At 41.2% G+C, this 16618-nt stretch overlaps 1 protein-coding gene across 1 annotated transcript in view; it reads right to left on the bottom strand.

The window, feature by feature from the left end:
* Positions 1-16618, bottom strand: part of CUNH11orf80 (chromosome unknown C11orf80 homolog) — an 88743-nt gene that overhangs the window by 6164 nt on the left and 65961 nt on the right. The window contains exons 9-12 of the mRNA XM_040255207.1: positions 15168-15384; positions 10331-10452; positions 8549-8659; positions 6681-6779 (exon numbers count right to left, since the gene is read on the bottom strand). Of these exons, the coding sequence (XP_040111141.1) occupies positions 6681-6779; positions 8549-8659; positions 10331-10452; positions 15168-15384 (549 nt within the window). The remainder of the gene's footprint in view (positions 1-6680; positions 6780-8548; positions 8660-10330; positions 10453-15167; positions 15385-16618) is intronic.

Here is a 16618-nt window from a genome sequence, read left to right as displayed (position 1 = left end):
TTATTCTACTTCACTCCAGCCTAGAAAATCTCATGTAATAGACAAACCTTTACCTTATCTTGAAACTGGTCACACCAAAGAAATATCTAAATTCAGATATAAACCTCAGAGTTCCAGGGGGATCTTGCACACCCCCCATTCATCATCAGTTCCCCAGGTGAGGTGGCCCTCTCCACAGGGTAGACCTCCTTGAATTTAACACTATCAGACATTATTCTGATCTACCACCAGGAAATGATACCTTTCCTTAGAAAGTTCTTCCTGCTACTGCTCCTACTGATTCTGGATTTAAGTTTTTAGTCCCCACACTCAAATGTGACAGTTAGCCCAAGATTACTGTCTTGTCTCATGGCCCACTGTCCTCTGTTCCAACACTAAGGCTTAAAATCTCCACTCCTGGAGTGACCTTTCCACAAATATCTTCTATAAAACTCTAAATATCCTTTCATTTCTTTCATTTCTCTATAAACTATACAATAGCCATAGATGGTTTTATTCTATATTACTCAAGAGGTCAGCTATTCTACTTCGCCTGCTTAGAAGTGGAAACTGAGGGACTGGTCCAGAAGTAAAAGAATTAGACCTAGCATCATTGTTCTTGTAGTTTTTAGCTATAGCCACTAGGTGCCACTCGTGTGCCAGTAACAAGCTATCACTAAATGGCCATTATCAGAGGGAGCTGGTAATGATCTTGAGTAAAGAAGTATGGATTCTACTTGATGCCTTTGGTCACTGTTCATCTCCCCAGGCTTGTGATCCAGTCCTATATGGTAAAAATGTTACTAGGCTTCAGATCTAGGAGCCCTCATTATAAATCCTAGACTTGCCATTTACTGACTGTGATTCTGGGCAAATTAGAAAAGCTGTCTAACCAGTTTCTTCATCTATAAAATGGGAAAACTACAACCCACCTCATAGGATTTTTGTGGAGACTAAAGTGGAAATCTTGGCACAGATCAGGATTCAATAAATGATCCCTCCTTCCAAGACCTATGACTACTGTGTAAGACTAGCCATCTGCCAAGTTTATTGGGCTATAAATGGACCTGAGGCTATGAGCCATCACTATAGCAATACAAAGGGGCAAAGGAGGTCAGATCATCTCCTTTTCAGATCTTGCTGGGTTATCAGAGAGGCCCGAGCAAAAGGACTTCCCAGGCTGGAACACTTTTAGATCCTGCCTGTTTCCCAGGCCCCGTGATAATGCCACACGCCTTACCCTTGACCTATGCCTAGAAACTTGAAGCTGTGGATGGCTGTAGTGAATTGAGTAGTGGCTCCCCCAAAGATATGTTCAGGTCTTAAACACCAGTACTTGTGAATGTGACCTTATTTGGGAAAAGGGTCTTTGACATAATTAAGGATCTCAAGATAAGATCACTGTGGATTTACAGAGGGCCCCAAGTCCAATGACAGGTGTCCTTATCAGAGAAAGGCAGAGGGATATTTGAGAGACAAAGAGGAACAGCAATATGGAGTTGTGTGACCACAAGTCAAGGAACAGCTGGGGTCACCAGGGCTGGAAGGGGTAAGGAAGGATTCTCCCCTTGAGCCAGTGGAGGGAGCGTGGTCCTGCCAACACCTTGTTTCAGACTTCTGGACTCCAGAACTGAGAGATAATAAATTCCTTTTGTTTTTAAGTTCCCAGATTTATGGTAATTTGTTACAATATCCATGGGAAACTGATACAATGGGTAATAGCCTTTATTTGCTCAAGTTGTGGGCAGCAGTTTCCCAAGTTGCAGGGAAAGCAGAAAGAGTATTTGCAGTGAGCCAGCTGATGCTTTCCCAGGAAGGTGCTTCCTAGCCGGGATGTACAGTGTGGTGAAGGCGGCACTTATAGGGGCCTCCCTGTTACAAAGCAGAGGAGGACGGGCAAATCCACAAGATACTGCGGGCTCTGGGTGCCTCGGTGTCTACACCTCCCCATCAGATTGGGCAAACGGGAGAGGGAGAGGAGCAGAAGAGGTGTTACTCTCTCAGAAACACTGTAATTTTTTTACAGCAACTTTACTGAGATATAACTTGCATACAAATAATAAATTGCATCTTTATAAAGTACAATTTGGTAAGTTCTGGCATATGTATTAATACATGTGAAACATCACTACATCAAGATAATGAGCATATCCATCACCCTGAAAAGTTTCTTCTGCCCTTCATAACTCCTCACTCCCTCCAACTCCTATACCTCCCGTCTGTAAACAACCACTGGTCTGTAAATATACAGTAACTGGCATTTTATAGAATTGTATATAAATTCAGTCAAGCACTATGTACTCTTGTATTTTCAGGTTTTCTCATCAGCATGGCTGTTTAGAGATTCATCCAACCTACTGTGTATCAAAAGTTCATTCCTTTCATTGCTGAGTAGTATTCCACTGAATGGATATGCCACAGTTCATATATTCATTTACCTGTTGACACTGGGTTGTTGCCAGTTTGGGGCTATCACAGATAACGGCAGATGTGCCATAAACACTGGTGCAGGCATTTCTGTGTGGACATACGCTTTCATTTCTCTTGGGTAAACACCTAGAAGTAGAATGGCTAGGTTGTGTGGTAAGTGTATATATACCTTTTTAAGAAACTGCCAAACTGTTCTTCAAAGTGGTGGTATCATTTTTCATTCCTACAATTAGGCTATAACAGTTCCAGTTCCTGTTCCTGCACATCCTTGCCAGCACCTGGTACAGTTAGTCTTCTTATTCTAAGTACATGTGAAATGTTACTTGGTTGTGGATTTCATTTGCATGTTCCTAATGACTAATAAGGGCTTCCCTGGTGGCTCAGACGGTAAAGCGTCTGCCTACAATGCGAGAGACCTGGGTTCAATTCCTGGGTCGGGAAGATCCCCTGGAGAAGGAAATGGCAATCCACTCCAGCACTCTTGCCTGGAAAATGCCATGGACGCCTGATAGCGGACACGACTGAGCGACTCCACTCACTCACTCACAATGACTAATAATGTTGAGCATATTTTTGTATGTTTATTTGCTGTTGTATATCTTTTGTAAAATGTGTGTTCAAATATTTTGCCAATTAAACAAAATGGGTTGTTTATTTTCTTACCATTGAGCTTCGAGCGTTTTAAAATAATCTGAATATGATGGTAAGATTTTTAACTAAAAATTCAACTTCTTTAATAGTATAAAGCTACCAGGTATAGAAGCTATTTCTTCTTGCGTGAACTTTGGTAATTTATGTCTTTCAAGGAAATTTCCATTTAATCTAAATTGTCAAATTTAGTGCAATATTCATAATATTCCCTGATAATTCTTTTAATATTTGATGCCACTTCTCTAATTTCTGATATTAGTGGCAATTTGTGTCTTCTCTCTTATTAATCATCTTTCTCAATGAATCATCTTTGTTTCATTGATTTTTTTCTCTATTGTTTTTCTGTTTTACTGACTTCCACTTTAATCTTTATTATTTCATACTTCTCTTTATGTATAATTTGCTCTTCTTATTCTAGTTGAAGTTGGAAGCTTCACTGTATGTCATTGTTTTTATTTGTTTTTAAGGACACTTATTTGTTTTTCTTTCATATTTGATTTTTGGGACACTTTTGTTGGATAAAGAATCCTAGGTTGACTTTTTTTCAGTATTATAACTCCATTTTCTTCTAGCTTATACAGCTTATGATGAGAAACTTGCTGTAAACCTTATCTTTGTAACAAAAGAAGAGTTTTGGCGCTTTGTTCTTGCTGGGGTTTTTCTGATCTTTGTTTTTAAGGTTTTCTTTCTACCACTGGTTTTAACCAATTTAATTATGAAGTACCTTGGTGTGGTTTTCCTTGTTTCTTGGGCTGGTTTAAGATTCTTGGATCTGTATAATTTATACATTCCATCGAATTTGGAAACATTTCTGCCATTATTTCTTCAAACATGTTTTCTGCCTCTGCTGCTTCTTTAGATTCTCTAACTATACATGGGTTAGGCTATGCAAAGTTATCCTACACCTTACAGAGGCTTAATGCTCTATTATGCTTATTTTAACCTCTGTGTTCAGTTTCAGTTTCTACTGCCTTCTGTTTTTCCCTAAGCAATGTGCCATTGATGCTAGTGGTGGAGTCAATATAATTTTCACCTTGGAGACATTTGCTTTCACTTTAGAATTTGTTTGGGGCCTTATTTATACCATTCATATCTCTAACTAATATGTCCAACCTTTTCTCTAGCTTCCTGAACATATGGAATACAATTATAAGAATAACTGGTCTTTTACTAATTTTATCTTGCATGTCAGTTCTGGATCAGTTTTGACTGAGCAATCAACTGAGTTTTCTCTTCATTGTGGGCTGTATTTTCCAGCTTCATAGCATGCTTGTGAAATTTTTTATTAGATTCAAGGCGGTATGAACCTTATCTTGGTGGGTGCTATATATTTGTGTACTCTTATATTCTTTCTTTGAAAATATATTCACTTGGCAGGACGTGGGGTCTTCCTGCGGCACGTGGGCACTCTCGGCGGTTGTGGCGCGTGGGCTCTGGAGCACATGGGCCTCAGCAGTGGCGGCACTTGTGCTCTCTAGTGTGGCACGGGCTCTGGAGCACACATGGGCTTGACAGCTGCACCAGGGGGTTATTTGCTCTGTGGCACGAGGGTTCTGAGCTCCTTGACCAGGGATTGAACCCATGTCCCCTGCATGGCAAGGCAGATTCTTAACCACTGGACCATCAGGGAAGTCCCCCTTATAAATATTTTTGAACTTTTCTCTGAAATGCCACTGAATTAGTTGGAAATCACTTGATCCTTTTAGGTCTTGCTTCTGCTTTTGAGCTTTGTTAAGCAGAACCAAGGAGTGTTTACCGTAGATGTAATTTCTTTCCATTTCTGAGGCAAGACTATTCTTGGCATTTTCAGTTCAGTTCAGTTCAGTCACTCAGTCATGTCCGACTCTCCGCGACCCCATGAATCACAGCACGCCAGGCCTCCCTGTCCATCACCATCTCCCGGAGTTCACTCAAACTCACGTCCATCGAGTCGGTGATGCCATACAGCCATCTCATCCTCTGTCGTCCCCTTCTCCTCCTGCCCCCAATCCCTCCCAGCATCAGAGTCTTTTCCAATAAGTCAACTCTTTGCATGAGGTGACCAAAGTACTGGAGTTTCAGCTTTAGCATCAGTCCTTCCAAAGAACACCCAGGGCTGACCTCCTTTAGAAAGGACTGGTTGGATCTCCTTGCAGTCCAAGGGACTCTCAAGAGTCTTGCTTCAGTTGTGTCCAACTCTTTGTGACCCATGGATTGTAGCCTGCTAGGCTCCTCTGTCCATAGGATTTCCCAGACAAGAATACTGGAGTGGGCTGCCATGCCCTTCTCCAGGGGGCTTTCCCGCCCAGCCATCTCCTGTGAGAGAACCCACATCTTCTGTGTCTCCTGCATTGCAGGTAGTTTTCTTTACCACTGAGCCACCAGGGAAGCCCAGTATCTTCCCTGATGCTCCATAAATTATAAGACTTTCCTCTCTGGTTCATGGGAATAAGCACTATTCCTAGCCCTGTGTAAGCTTTGCTTATTGTTCCCTTTAATCCTTCCGAGTGGTTCTTTACCCGGACTGTTTTTTCACATGAATGAACTGATCAGTATTCAACTGAATACTAAAGAGAGGAACCTCAGGGAGCTCTCTCTTCTCTGCTACTCTGCCCTGAAAACTTGAGCTGCATTGGCATCCCTGGATTCCCAGCTTCATATACTCAATTCAGGGAGGCCCCTGGGCTCTGCCTGGATTCCCTCTCCCTGTTCCACAGCCTCTGTGCTTTCTCTAGGTGGTGTGTGAGGGCAATCATAAAGCTCAATTCATTTGCTTTCTGTCTCTCAAGAATGAGTATCCCATCCATTGTCTGAGGTCCAATGTCTTCAGAACCATTGTTTCGTATGTTGTATTTTTTGTTATTGTCCAGATTTTTGGTTGTTTCAGGCAAGAGGGTAAATCTGGTCCCTGTTACTCTATGTTGGCCAAACGCCACAGCCTAATAATTTCCCCCTTAATCTCTTTTATTTACTCATCTTATACTTCAATTCCAAAAAAGTCAATACTGCTAATTATTGCCAAGAAAGTCAGAAAGGTATGCTTCAGCTTGAACACTATTACTACCTACACCAAGAATCAGGAAACATATAAAATATCCCAAATATGATTTCTCTTCACTCATTAGAGGAGCCGGTAACTATCTGACCCCCATGAGGGCAGAGACGCCAACTAATATAATTCTATATCTCTGGTATCCAAAAAAGGTGAACAGATAAAAGTATGTTTTTTATTTGGCAAAACTAAACATAAGAATTCCATCATATCATCATCATCATAAAAGTGGTTATGTGCTAGCAGTTCACATAATTCTCTTATTCAGGCCTTACAGCAGTCATTCTGGGTATGCATCCTTTTCATTTTACTGCTACAGAAGTTGAGAGTTGGAATAAATAGCTTCTATAATAATACCATGCAAGGGCAGTGGCAGAAATGGAATTCAAGTGACATTGCTAATCATGCTCTTAACCTCTATGTAATACTACGTTCTATGAAGTTTTTCTAAACCACAGGCTACCCTGCTGAACGGCTTACCTTCAGACTGTGCAGTCTAAAGCAGTATACCTAACCCCATGTATTCAGGTTTCTCATATATCAATATGGGAGATTTTCACCAAAGTACTGATTATTACTTTACACTTACCTGCTTCACCTCATGTGAGCAGTGGTAAAGAAATCGGTGCTGGGTGACCTCCTGAAATGATTTATGCAGCTTGGTCCCAAATTCCTGTGTGTCAGCTGCCTAAAAAGGGCCAGAGATAGAACATGCTGAGTTCCAGGACTGGCAACCAAAGGGTGAGTACCCACAGGAAGTTTATATGGGGAGAAGATGAGGCAGATAGAAAGGCAAACCAATGACATCCTTCATGTTGTATTAGAAGTGTCCCTAGTTCCAATGGACACAGGGTAAGCAGAAGGAAGGTCGGGGATACTTGACATGAGACAGGCAGTTATGGCTCCTATATATCTTCCAGATTCTGTTACCTAAGTGAGATCGATCACACAAGGTCTTTGTTCTCCTATCTCTATAGGAGATTATATATCCAAGAGAGCCATCTGTCTGTGAAGAGGTTACATAAACTGCTTTCCTCTAAAACAAGTTCCAAGAGATCAAAGGTATCTACTGAACAACTAAGGCTGTTATAGGAACTTTTTCCCCCAGATAAATCTTTCAGGGAGGAAAGAACAGTAATATAGTTTGCATCTATAAGGAATGGGTAACAGCCTCAACTTTAGTATAGAACTGTAGGATATTAGAGTTAAAGGGGACCTGAGTAGTCTCCTAATACAACACACTGTTATAGATGAGAAAACTAAAATTCAAACAGGAGAGGTGACCTACCTAAGATCTCACAGCCAGTTAGTATGAAAGTTAGGGCTAACTTTAGGATCGCCAGTATAGTGTCCTTCTCAATACCTTGTGCTACCCACATGACCCAGAAAGGTGAAGCTGTGAGAAGACGAACTAGATTATAAAGGTGTTATACACTTTGACCCATTAACTCCATTTATAGAAATTTTTTTCTAGGAAATGATTCAAAAGAAGCAAGATATCACATACAGGTATTAACTGAACTATTTGTTGGCAGAAAGAATGTAAGCAGCTTAAATATCTGTCAGTAGGGGAATGGTTTATTAAATTATATTAAACCAACACAGTGGAATATTGGTTAACCAGTATTTTAAGACTGTTGAAACAAGGGAAAAGGTCAAATTATATATTAATATAGAATACTTTGGCTATAATTATATAATATATATGAGATAAATATGCAAAAATTAAGTGATGAAGTTTATTAATTATTTAAAATTTTGTGTATATTACACTACTTTCTCAAGAGAAAAGAACACCAAATGAAGCAACTGACATGGAATGAATGTGTTACCCCACTGATAACACCAGTTGGTCAACACACATTGGAAGGGAGGAAGGGAGGGAAGAAACCAACATGTATTAAAGGATCTACCATGTGTTACACATTCACATTTAGCCCTTAACTTCATAATGGCCCTGTGACATACTACTATTTTTTCTAATTTGTAGATGAACCACAGAAAAGCTCAGTACAGGCCTAAGTCCACATAGCTAATAAGTAAATGAGTCAAGATCTGAACTCAGGCCTCTGATTCCAAACCTTGTTACACTATTCCAAACTGCCAAACATATGTATGCTTATAGCTGCTCAGTTATTTCCAGTGTAGTCTGTCACCATGATGTAATAGAACATTCTTCAGTAAGAAATTGGGACTCGTGACCTAATCCTAGCTCTGCTTGTAACTATCTGTATGACCTAAAGGAAACAGAAATCCTAAATAACTTGTTTTCTCATTTATAAAACAGTACATACATCACTGTCTATTCAATGAACACATCATAAAACACTTACTTAGGTAGAATCATAGTAGGATCAAATTAAATAATGTTTCTAAGAGCACTGCACGTATTACTAAGAGAGGCAGCAGAATGTCATTAAAACCCCACACCTTTAAGCATCTCCAATCCTTACCAACCTGAAGCGCCTGAAGGCAGGTCTTCCGGAAGCTGTTGTTTGTGCTTCCAGTCATAATACTCATGATGGAACCCACAGCCACTGACAGTGAGGCCTGTAGTTTCTGATGAGCCTGGGGAACGAGACGAGGAAGAGGGAGACCACAGTTTATAGTAATCCCAAACTGCTGGTTCAGCGAATCCTAAAGGGACCAAATATCTGAGTCAGAGCAGGATTTCAACAATGCTTCCCCTTCCACCAACAATACTTACTGAGATCGTGACATATAAAGGACACTTAAGGAATTTAAATACATTAAAAATGTTATCTCCTTTCACAGAGGTGACTTACTGACACAGATACATTCAGAAAAGACAAGCAGTAAGACACTGGGCAATGAAGCAGATATACTTACCATTAAAAACAAAACGCTTCAAGCTTTACTCTCTAAGTGTGGCTGTTTTTTGCTTGAAAAGGAGGCCATATTAAGTAATAAATGTGTTACCAAAAGTATACAAGATGGAGGAATTCAGAAAGCCAGATATGAAGACAAAGTGCTGCTATAAAGGATTAGCAAATGGAGGGAGAATTTAAGATTTACTGAAACAGTAGCTCTAGAAGCATGTGTGAGAAGGGGAAATATATAGATAAGAGAGAGGTGGGTTGATAGAAACTTCTATGTATAGAATAGATAAATAAAGAGGTCCTACTATATAACCCAGAGAACTATATTTAATATCCTGTGATAAACAATAATGGAATAGAATTTTTCTTTAAAAAAGCATGTATATGTATATATAACTGAATCACTCTGCTGTACAGCAGTAATTAATACAACCTTATAAATTAACTATACTTCAATTAAAAAATTTCAGGCTAAGTGCATGCATGTGCTATCAATTTGTCTAGAACTTATGGTCAGAATAATAAAGCACTTTGGTGTGTGAAAGAGAGAAGGCATTAATGACACTATAAATTAATATACAATGATAGTTCCATGGGTAGAACTACCTAGAATAAATATTCTGGGGCTTCCCTGGTAGTTCAGACAGTAAAGAATCTGCCTGCAATGGAGGAGACTTGGGTTCAGTCCCTGAGTTGGGAGGATCCCCTGGAGAAGGAAATGGCAACCCACTCCAGTATTCTTGCCTGGAGAATTCCATGGACGGAGGAGCCTGGCAGGCAACAGTCCTAGGGGTCACAAAGAGTTAGACATGACTGAGTGACTTTCACTTCACTATGGTTAGAATAATAAAGCACTTCAGTGTGTGAGAGAAAGACGACATTAATGGCACTGTAAGTTAATATACAAAGATGGTTCAATGTGTAAATCTCCCTAGAATTAATATAGAGTCCTGAGTTCAGTGTGTACTGTTCCTCTTTTATAAATGTTTTCCTGTCCCCTGGTATATAGGAGTGGTAAAAACCAACTGACGGGCAGGCAGAACCAAGCCCATTCTGCTTGTGAAAAAACACAATGTCAGTCACATGTTCCAAAAAGAAAATAAAACTTGCTCTCAAAAAAAAAAAAAAAAAGGTTTATTATCAGTCATTTTCCCCGTCTATTATTTTGCCCCTCTTTACTCAAACTCACCTATAAGGAGGTAAGACTAAGCAAGTGGTTACAGTGATCCGTCTAAGCTAAAACCCGAGTTCCAAGGCTAGAGGCAGTTTATAAGATCCGCCCAGGTGACGAAAGAGAAGAGGAAGAAGCATTAAGGGAGAAAGGGCTCTCAGCCCCCATCTGCCAGATACTCTATCTTTCTCTGAGAGAGGAGGAGAAAGGAAGCTGTGAGTTTCTTACCTTGACAGCCTGGTGACACCGCTCCAAGGCCTGGTCCACAGCGGCCTGGATGCAACCTTGCACTGCGCTGTGGCTCTCCTCGAGGATGGCCCGGAGATGAGCTGAGAGCAAAGTGTGGACTCCTAAGGAGAGGGAGAATGTTGGCAACCTTGAGTGAGAATGACCACTTCCAGACTGCTGTTCATGTGCTCTGAGTGAGGGCTGAGGATGGGAAAGAGGCCTCTTGACAGAAGAGGCCACTTCCACCCATCCACAAATAATTGCTTTTTTAGACAAAAAACCCCCCACAACTTACAAACCTACCCAGTTTCCACTTACAAAGGACAGAAAGCTCACTAAAAGTGCAGAATATTATGTCTGAAGAATCAGATGAAGGATCCTCTTTAATTCACATCAGAAACAGAAATATACACAACATACTCTAAACAGTGATACCTGTGACTCCGAAAGGAAAGGAAACGCCTCCTGGAGAGTATGTCTAACTCTATTTAGAGTGTCACTGCTGGTGAGCACCACTGTTACTGTCAGGGTATCAAAGATGCCTCAGAACTGCTGGTGTAGTCTTTTTACTTATTTATCTGTTTGGAGCTGCACGGGGTCATCACTGACGCGCTGGTTTTTCTCTAGCTGTGCTGAGTGGGGGCTACTCTTCGTTGCGGTGCACCGGCTCTAGGCACAGGCTTCAGCGGTTGCAGCACGTGGGCTCAGCAGTTGTGGCTCCCAGGCTCCAGGGCACAGGCTCAGTAGTCGTGGTGCACGGGCTCAGCTGCTCCACAGCAAGTGGGATCCTCCCCAACCAGGGATCAAACCTGTGTCCCCTGCATTGGCAGGCAGATTTTTAACCACTGGACCACCAGCGAAGTTCTGGTATAGTCTTTTTAAATGGGGGATTATCTCTGATAAACTAACCACAGGCACCACTGCTCAGCATCCTTCAGAAAAGCTAACACGTGAGATTGATGGGAAAACACATCATTAAACAATACGTTAGCACTGATGATCCTGATACAACCAATAGAGGAACACAAATTTACTTTTCAGGGTACCTGGAGAAAATGCTTCTTAATCTTTCTTTTTTGGTGCTTTTCTGCTCTCTGGATGGTCTGTTCAAAGGTAAGGCTGGCACGCTTTTCTCAGAGCTGTATTTAAAATGGAAGTCAGAAGAGACATTTTCTACCACAAGGCACCATGATGCTTTCCTGGAGGGGAAGGTGGTATGTGCTCTGCTCAAAAGGGGTCTGGAACTGGAGTCAACATAGATTCCATGGTCGATTCTACTACCAACTAACAGTGACCGCGTCACTTCAAACGCTTCTCATTTTATTGCAGAAAGTGGCTTTTACCACTTGCTATCATGGGTATTCTGTGCAAATAAACTGGGATAATACATAGGAAGTGTTTGGGGATGTACATTGCAATACTCAGAAAATATCACTATTGCTATGACGATATCATTTGGATTACTATTTTCTATAGTTTGGTCCTAAGAATAGCCTTAAGAAATCAGTTAGACCTCCTTTGAAAGCAGTCATTTAATTGAAAAGCTATAGTTTCATTCCTAAAACTGCTTATACCACCAGATGCCTTTAACACTGTGGCAAAATAATGAGTTAATCATAGAAAAGTTACCATGACAAGGTAGGCAGAAAGCCAATTCAGTGATTTTTTTTAAGACACATGGAAACAGACTGTAGTTCTGCACAATCTGTTTCCTAAAAGGAGCTCTGGAGAAAGCTTTCAAGGATATGAAAAAGAAGAGAGGGAAAAGAAAATAAAATCACTACATAATCTATAAAATTAATACATGTGTCTATATCTACCTACCCTTATAGTGCATCTTCTTCAAAAGCTAGTCCTAAACTCTCAGGTGTCTAAGAAAATTTTATTTATTTTTAAAAATTTATTTATCTTTTGCTGCACCTCACGGCATGCAGAACTTCCCTGACCAAGGATTGAACCCCAACCCGCTACAGTGGAAGCACAGAATCTGAACCACTGGACCACCAGGGAAGCCCCAGAAATTTTAAGATAATAACTGCTCTGTTTACTGATGCAGTGATGAATTTCAATTTAATCTAATACTTAGTACAACTACCTGAAATGCCACATGCCTTCAGAGTCAAACTAAACAGAGGTGTGCAAACTAGTATAGTTCTAGAAGAATGATAAGTAACCCTGGTTTCTGAGGAAGTATGTGTAATAGGATTCAGAATGGGGTACCAGACTTTATGTCATCCTAGGGAAGACTGACGGAGAAGGCAATGGCACCCCACTCCAGTACTCCTGCCTGGAGAATCCCATGGACGGAGGAGCCTGGTGGGCTGCAGTCCATGGGGTCACTGAGGGTTGGACACAACTGAGCGACTTCACTTTCACTTTTCACTTTCATGCATTGGAGAAGGAAATGGCATCCCACTCCAATACTCCTGCCTGGAGAATCCCAGGGACGGGGGAGCCTGGTGGGCTACCGTCTATGGGGTCACACAGAGTTGGACATGACTGAAGTGACTTAGCAGCAGCAGCAGGGAAGACTGAACATAGCAGACCTGAAAAAAAAAAGCCTAAAAATACTAGATCTTACACCTTAAGAGGGTCTTTAGACTTGGAAGGGCTTTGATAGCATCTCGTCCAACAATCTCATGTTAAATATATGAAAAGGAAGGATCAGATAATTCATGTGACTTGCTTCCCAAAAGTCATTAAGGAATTTGATAGCAGAACTAAAAATTAACCCCAGGTCTCTTGATTGTATCCTGAAGTCCTTTCCACCATACTAAGCTGCTTCTTTTAAGAGCCTCTGTCCAGGTGAGCAGAAGCAGGTAACAAACAGCCCTAGGTATTTTCACGTTTGACCTCCTAGTTGGAAGCCTCACAGATTGTCTCTCTTCTACGTTCCCATTCCAGCATCTTAATGAATGGAACAGTGGGGCACCAGGGAACACCAGCTCTTCAAAGAGCTGCAAGCCAGAGCCCAGGAAAGCAGTGCTTCTCTCCTAAAGAATATCACATGGTGGGGAAAAGTAGGAGAGGCATGGAAGCTTGGCAGCAGGAAGAATCCCACAGGTTCAACAAATAACTGGCACAGTCGATGTCAGCTCTTTTGATCTGGGGTTGTAAGCTGTCTCATTTCTCTTATGACTCAGTGGGAACAGGGCCACACCAAACAGCACTGGAATGCCTAGAGAGTAAAGTCTCAAGAAAAAACATTGGCCCACAAAGGAAGAATAACACAGAAACATGTCAGGAGCCCCAAAAGGGAGGTTTGTGAACATTTCCCCAGACATTTAGAAGTTCCACTTCTTGGTACTTCCTTCAGAGTTTCAGAGGGCACTGAGAACACTTAAATTTATGTCTCAGACTTTATTGGATTAAAATGCATAAGCCACTCTTATTTGCTCAGTCACTAAGTCATGTCCGACTTTGCAACCCCATGGACTACAGCATGCCAGGTTTCTGTCCTTCACTATCTCCCAGAGTTGGCTCAAACTCATGTCCACTGAGTTACTGATGCCATCCAATCATCTCACACTCTGTCGTCTCCTTCTCCTCCTGCCATCAATCTTTCCCAGCATCAGGGTCTTTTCCAATGAGGTGGCCAAAGTATTGGAGCTTCAGCTTCAGCATCAGTCCTTCCAATGAGTACTCAGGGTTGATTTCCTTTAGGATTGACTGGTTTGATTTCCTTGCAGCCCAAGGGACTCTCAAGAGCCTTCTCCAGCACCACAATTCAAAAGCATCAACTCTTATATTCAGCGGTTTTCAAATTGTACCATGTTTAGGAATCACCTGAGAATTTTGTTAAAAAAGCATATTCCTGAGCCATACAGATGTTTACATTAGCAAAACTGAGTAAATCCTTGCCCAGGAAGCTGCACATTTTCAAATACTCCAGCTGATTCTGATGATGCACATGTTTCATGGAGAACAAAACAGGTTGTAAATCACAGCTTTAACAGAGACAACCTTCTGATAGCAGGTTATTACCTATCTGTTAGATAAATGCCAAAGGCATCTGTATGTCTGAACAAGGACTCTTTGTCCTGTTCCAGAAGTTGATGTGGCAGTCCCACAAAGCCATCCATACCAATGCACTCCCACACCTCCTTGTGCTGAATTTGAGATGTTGCGTTAACGCCAAGTAAGACTGATAGCTTTTCTTGATTGTACTTGGAAAAGCAGGAGGATGGTGAATAGTACTCCAACCTGAGAAGCTTTAAAAACATACTGATACCTGAGGCCCACTTCAGTCCAAGGAAATCCAATCTCTAGGGATGAGGTGTGGGCATTTTTTAGAAGCTCCTCAGGTAATACATTGTGCAGCTGAGGTTGAGAACTACCCGTCTAAGGTAATATACTCTGTAGGGACCAACAGGAAGTGTCTGCTGATTTCTGGTCAACCAAATCTGGGACTGTCACCATCTAAGTGACGTTTCAAGAAGTAGATCTTCCTCACAAAGCATATCATTTATTTAAGCAAGGTTTTCACTGAAACGTGTTATTCTACAGAAGCACATCTATTCAGATTTATGCTTCATGTAAAGTCTCCTTTCTTTTAAAAATATTTTTATTTATTTATTTGGCTGCACCAGGTCTTAGCTGCAGCACATGGGATCTTTGATTTTGCTGTGGGATCTTTAGTCGTAGCATGTGAACTCTTAATTGACACATGTGGGATCTAGTTCCCCAACCAGGGACTGAAACTTGGTGATTTCATTGGAGAGTTTAGGAGCATCGAGTCTTAGTCACTGGACCACCAGGGAAGTCCCCAAGTCTCTTTCCTTTATTCTCTTAACATTTAAGCACATCCAAGCTGGCAGCCCCATTCTTCTATACCTACCCCAAAGTTCCATTTTCTGGCCTGGAAATCCTCTGTGGAAATCCACAAAGAGAAAAAGCAGCACAGTTTGTCCCTGGGGGCCCATATTCTGAGACTGATCTCCCTCACCGGATTCCACCTGATAATTCACATCTGGAAGCACCGAACCTAGAGGATGAGATATTACAGAATATCCTAAGATAGGTAAAGCCCTCAAAAAGCTAAGTGAATAAACAACCTATGCTTCAAAGAGGGACCTGAGATAGATCTAAATTTGAACACTCCCTTCTCCTCCTGAATCTGTTTCTCTACCCACATGATGGAAGCAAATAATAGTGACTCACAGGAAGAACATCAAAATAACTGGGTGTGTAAAATGCAAATCAAACAGCATTCCTTAGAATTTACTGAGAAGCATTATACAATAAATTCATTCATTCCTCAAGTTACTTTCTAAGGTAGGTATCAGCAGTAAGAGGCTAGTAAGATGTGGGTATCACTAGTAAAAGAGTAATGGTCACAATAAGAGCTGACTTGTATTGAATGCTGACTACATGCCATGTACCACATGAAATTGGCGTGAACTATCTCAACATTTAGATTTCACCACACAATGGTATGGGACCTAGTCTTAGGTTCTTTTACGGACAAGAAAAGAGGCACAGATAGGTTAAATACATTGCCTGATAGGAGACAGTAGGTGATGGAACTGTTTAGATTAATCCCCAAATCTGTGCTCTTAACCACAATGCTTTGTTCATAGTGATGCTTTCTAAGGCCCAATTGACTTCACATTCCAGGATGTCTGGCCCTAGATGAGTGATCACACCATCGTGATTATCCGGGTCCTGAAGATCCTTTTTGTACAGTTCTTCCGTGTATTCTTGCCACCTCTTCCTAATTACTTCTGCTTCTGTTAGGTCCATACCATTTCTGTCCCTTATCGAGCCCATCTTTGCATGAAATGTTCCCTTGGTATCTCTAATTTTCTTGAAGAGATCTCTAGTCTTTCCCATTCTGTTCTTTCCCTCTATTTCTTTGCATTGATCGCTGAAGAACGCTTTCTTATCTCTTCTTGCTATTCTTTGGAACTCTGCATTCAGATGCTTATATCTTTCCTTTTCTCCTTTGTTTTTCGCCTCTCTTCTTTCCACAGCTATTTATAAGGCCTCCCCAGACAGCCATTTTGCTTTTTTGCATTTCTTTTCCATGGGGATGGTCTTGATCCCTGTCTCCTGCACAATGTCATGAACCTCATTCCATAGTTCATCAGGCACTCTGTCTATCAGATCTAGGCCCTTAAATCTATTTCTCACTTCCACTGTATAATCATAAGGGATTTGATTTAGGTCATACCTGAATGGTCTAGCAGTTTTCCCTACTTTCTTCAAGTTAAGTCTGAATTTGGTAATAAGGAGTTCATGATCTGAGCCACAGTCAGCTCCTGCTCTTGTTTTTGTTGACTGTATAGA

This window comes from Oryx dammah, unplaced genomic scaffold (assembly GCF_014754425.2).
Source record: "Oryx dammah isolate SB20612 unplaced genomic scaffold, SCBI_Odam_1.1 HiC_scaffold_15, whole genome shotgun sequence".
Lineage (NCBI taxonomy): Eukaryota > Metazoa > Chordata > Mammalia > Artiodactyla > Bovidae > Oryx > Oryx dammah.
The sequence above is the reverse complement of the archived record's forward strand: the minus strand, read 5'-3'. Positions and strand labels throughout refer to the sequence as shown.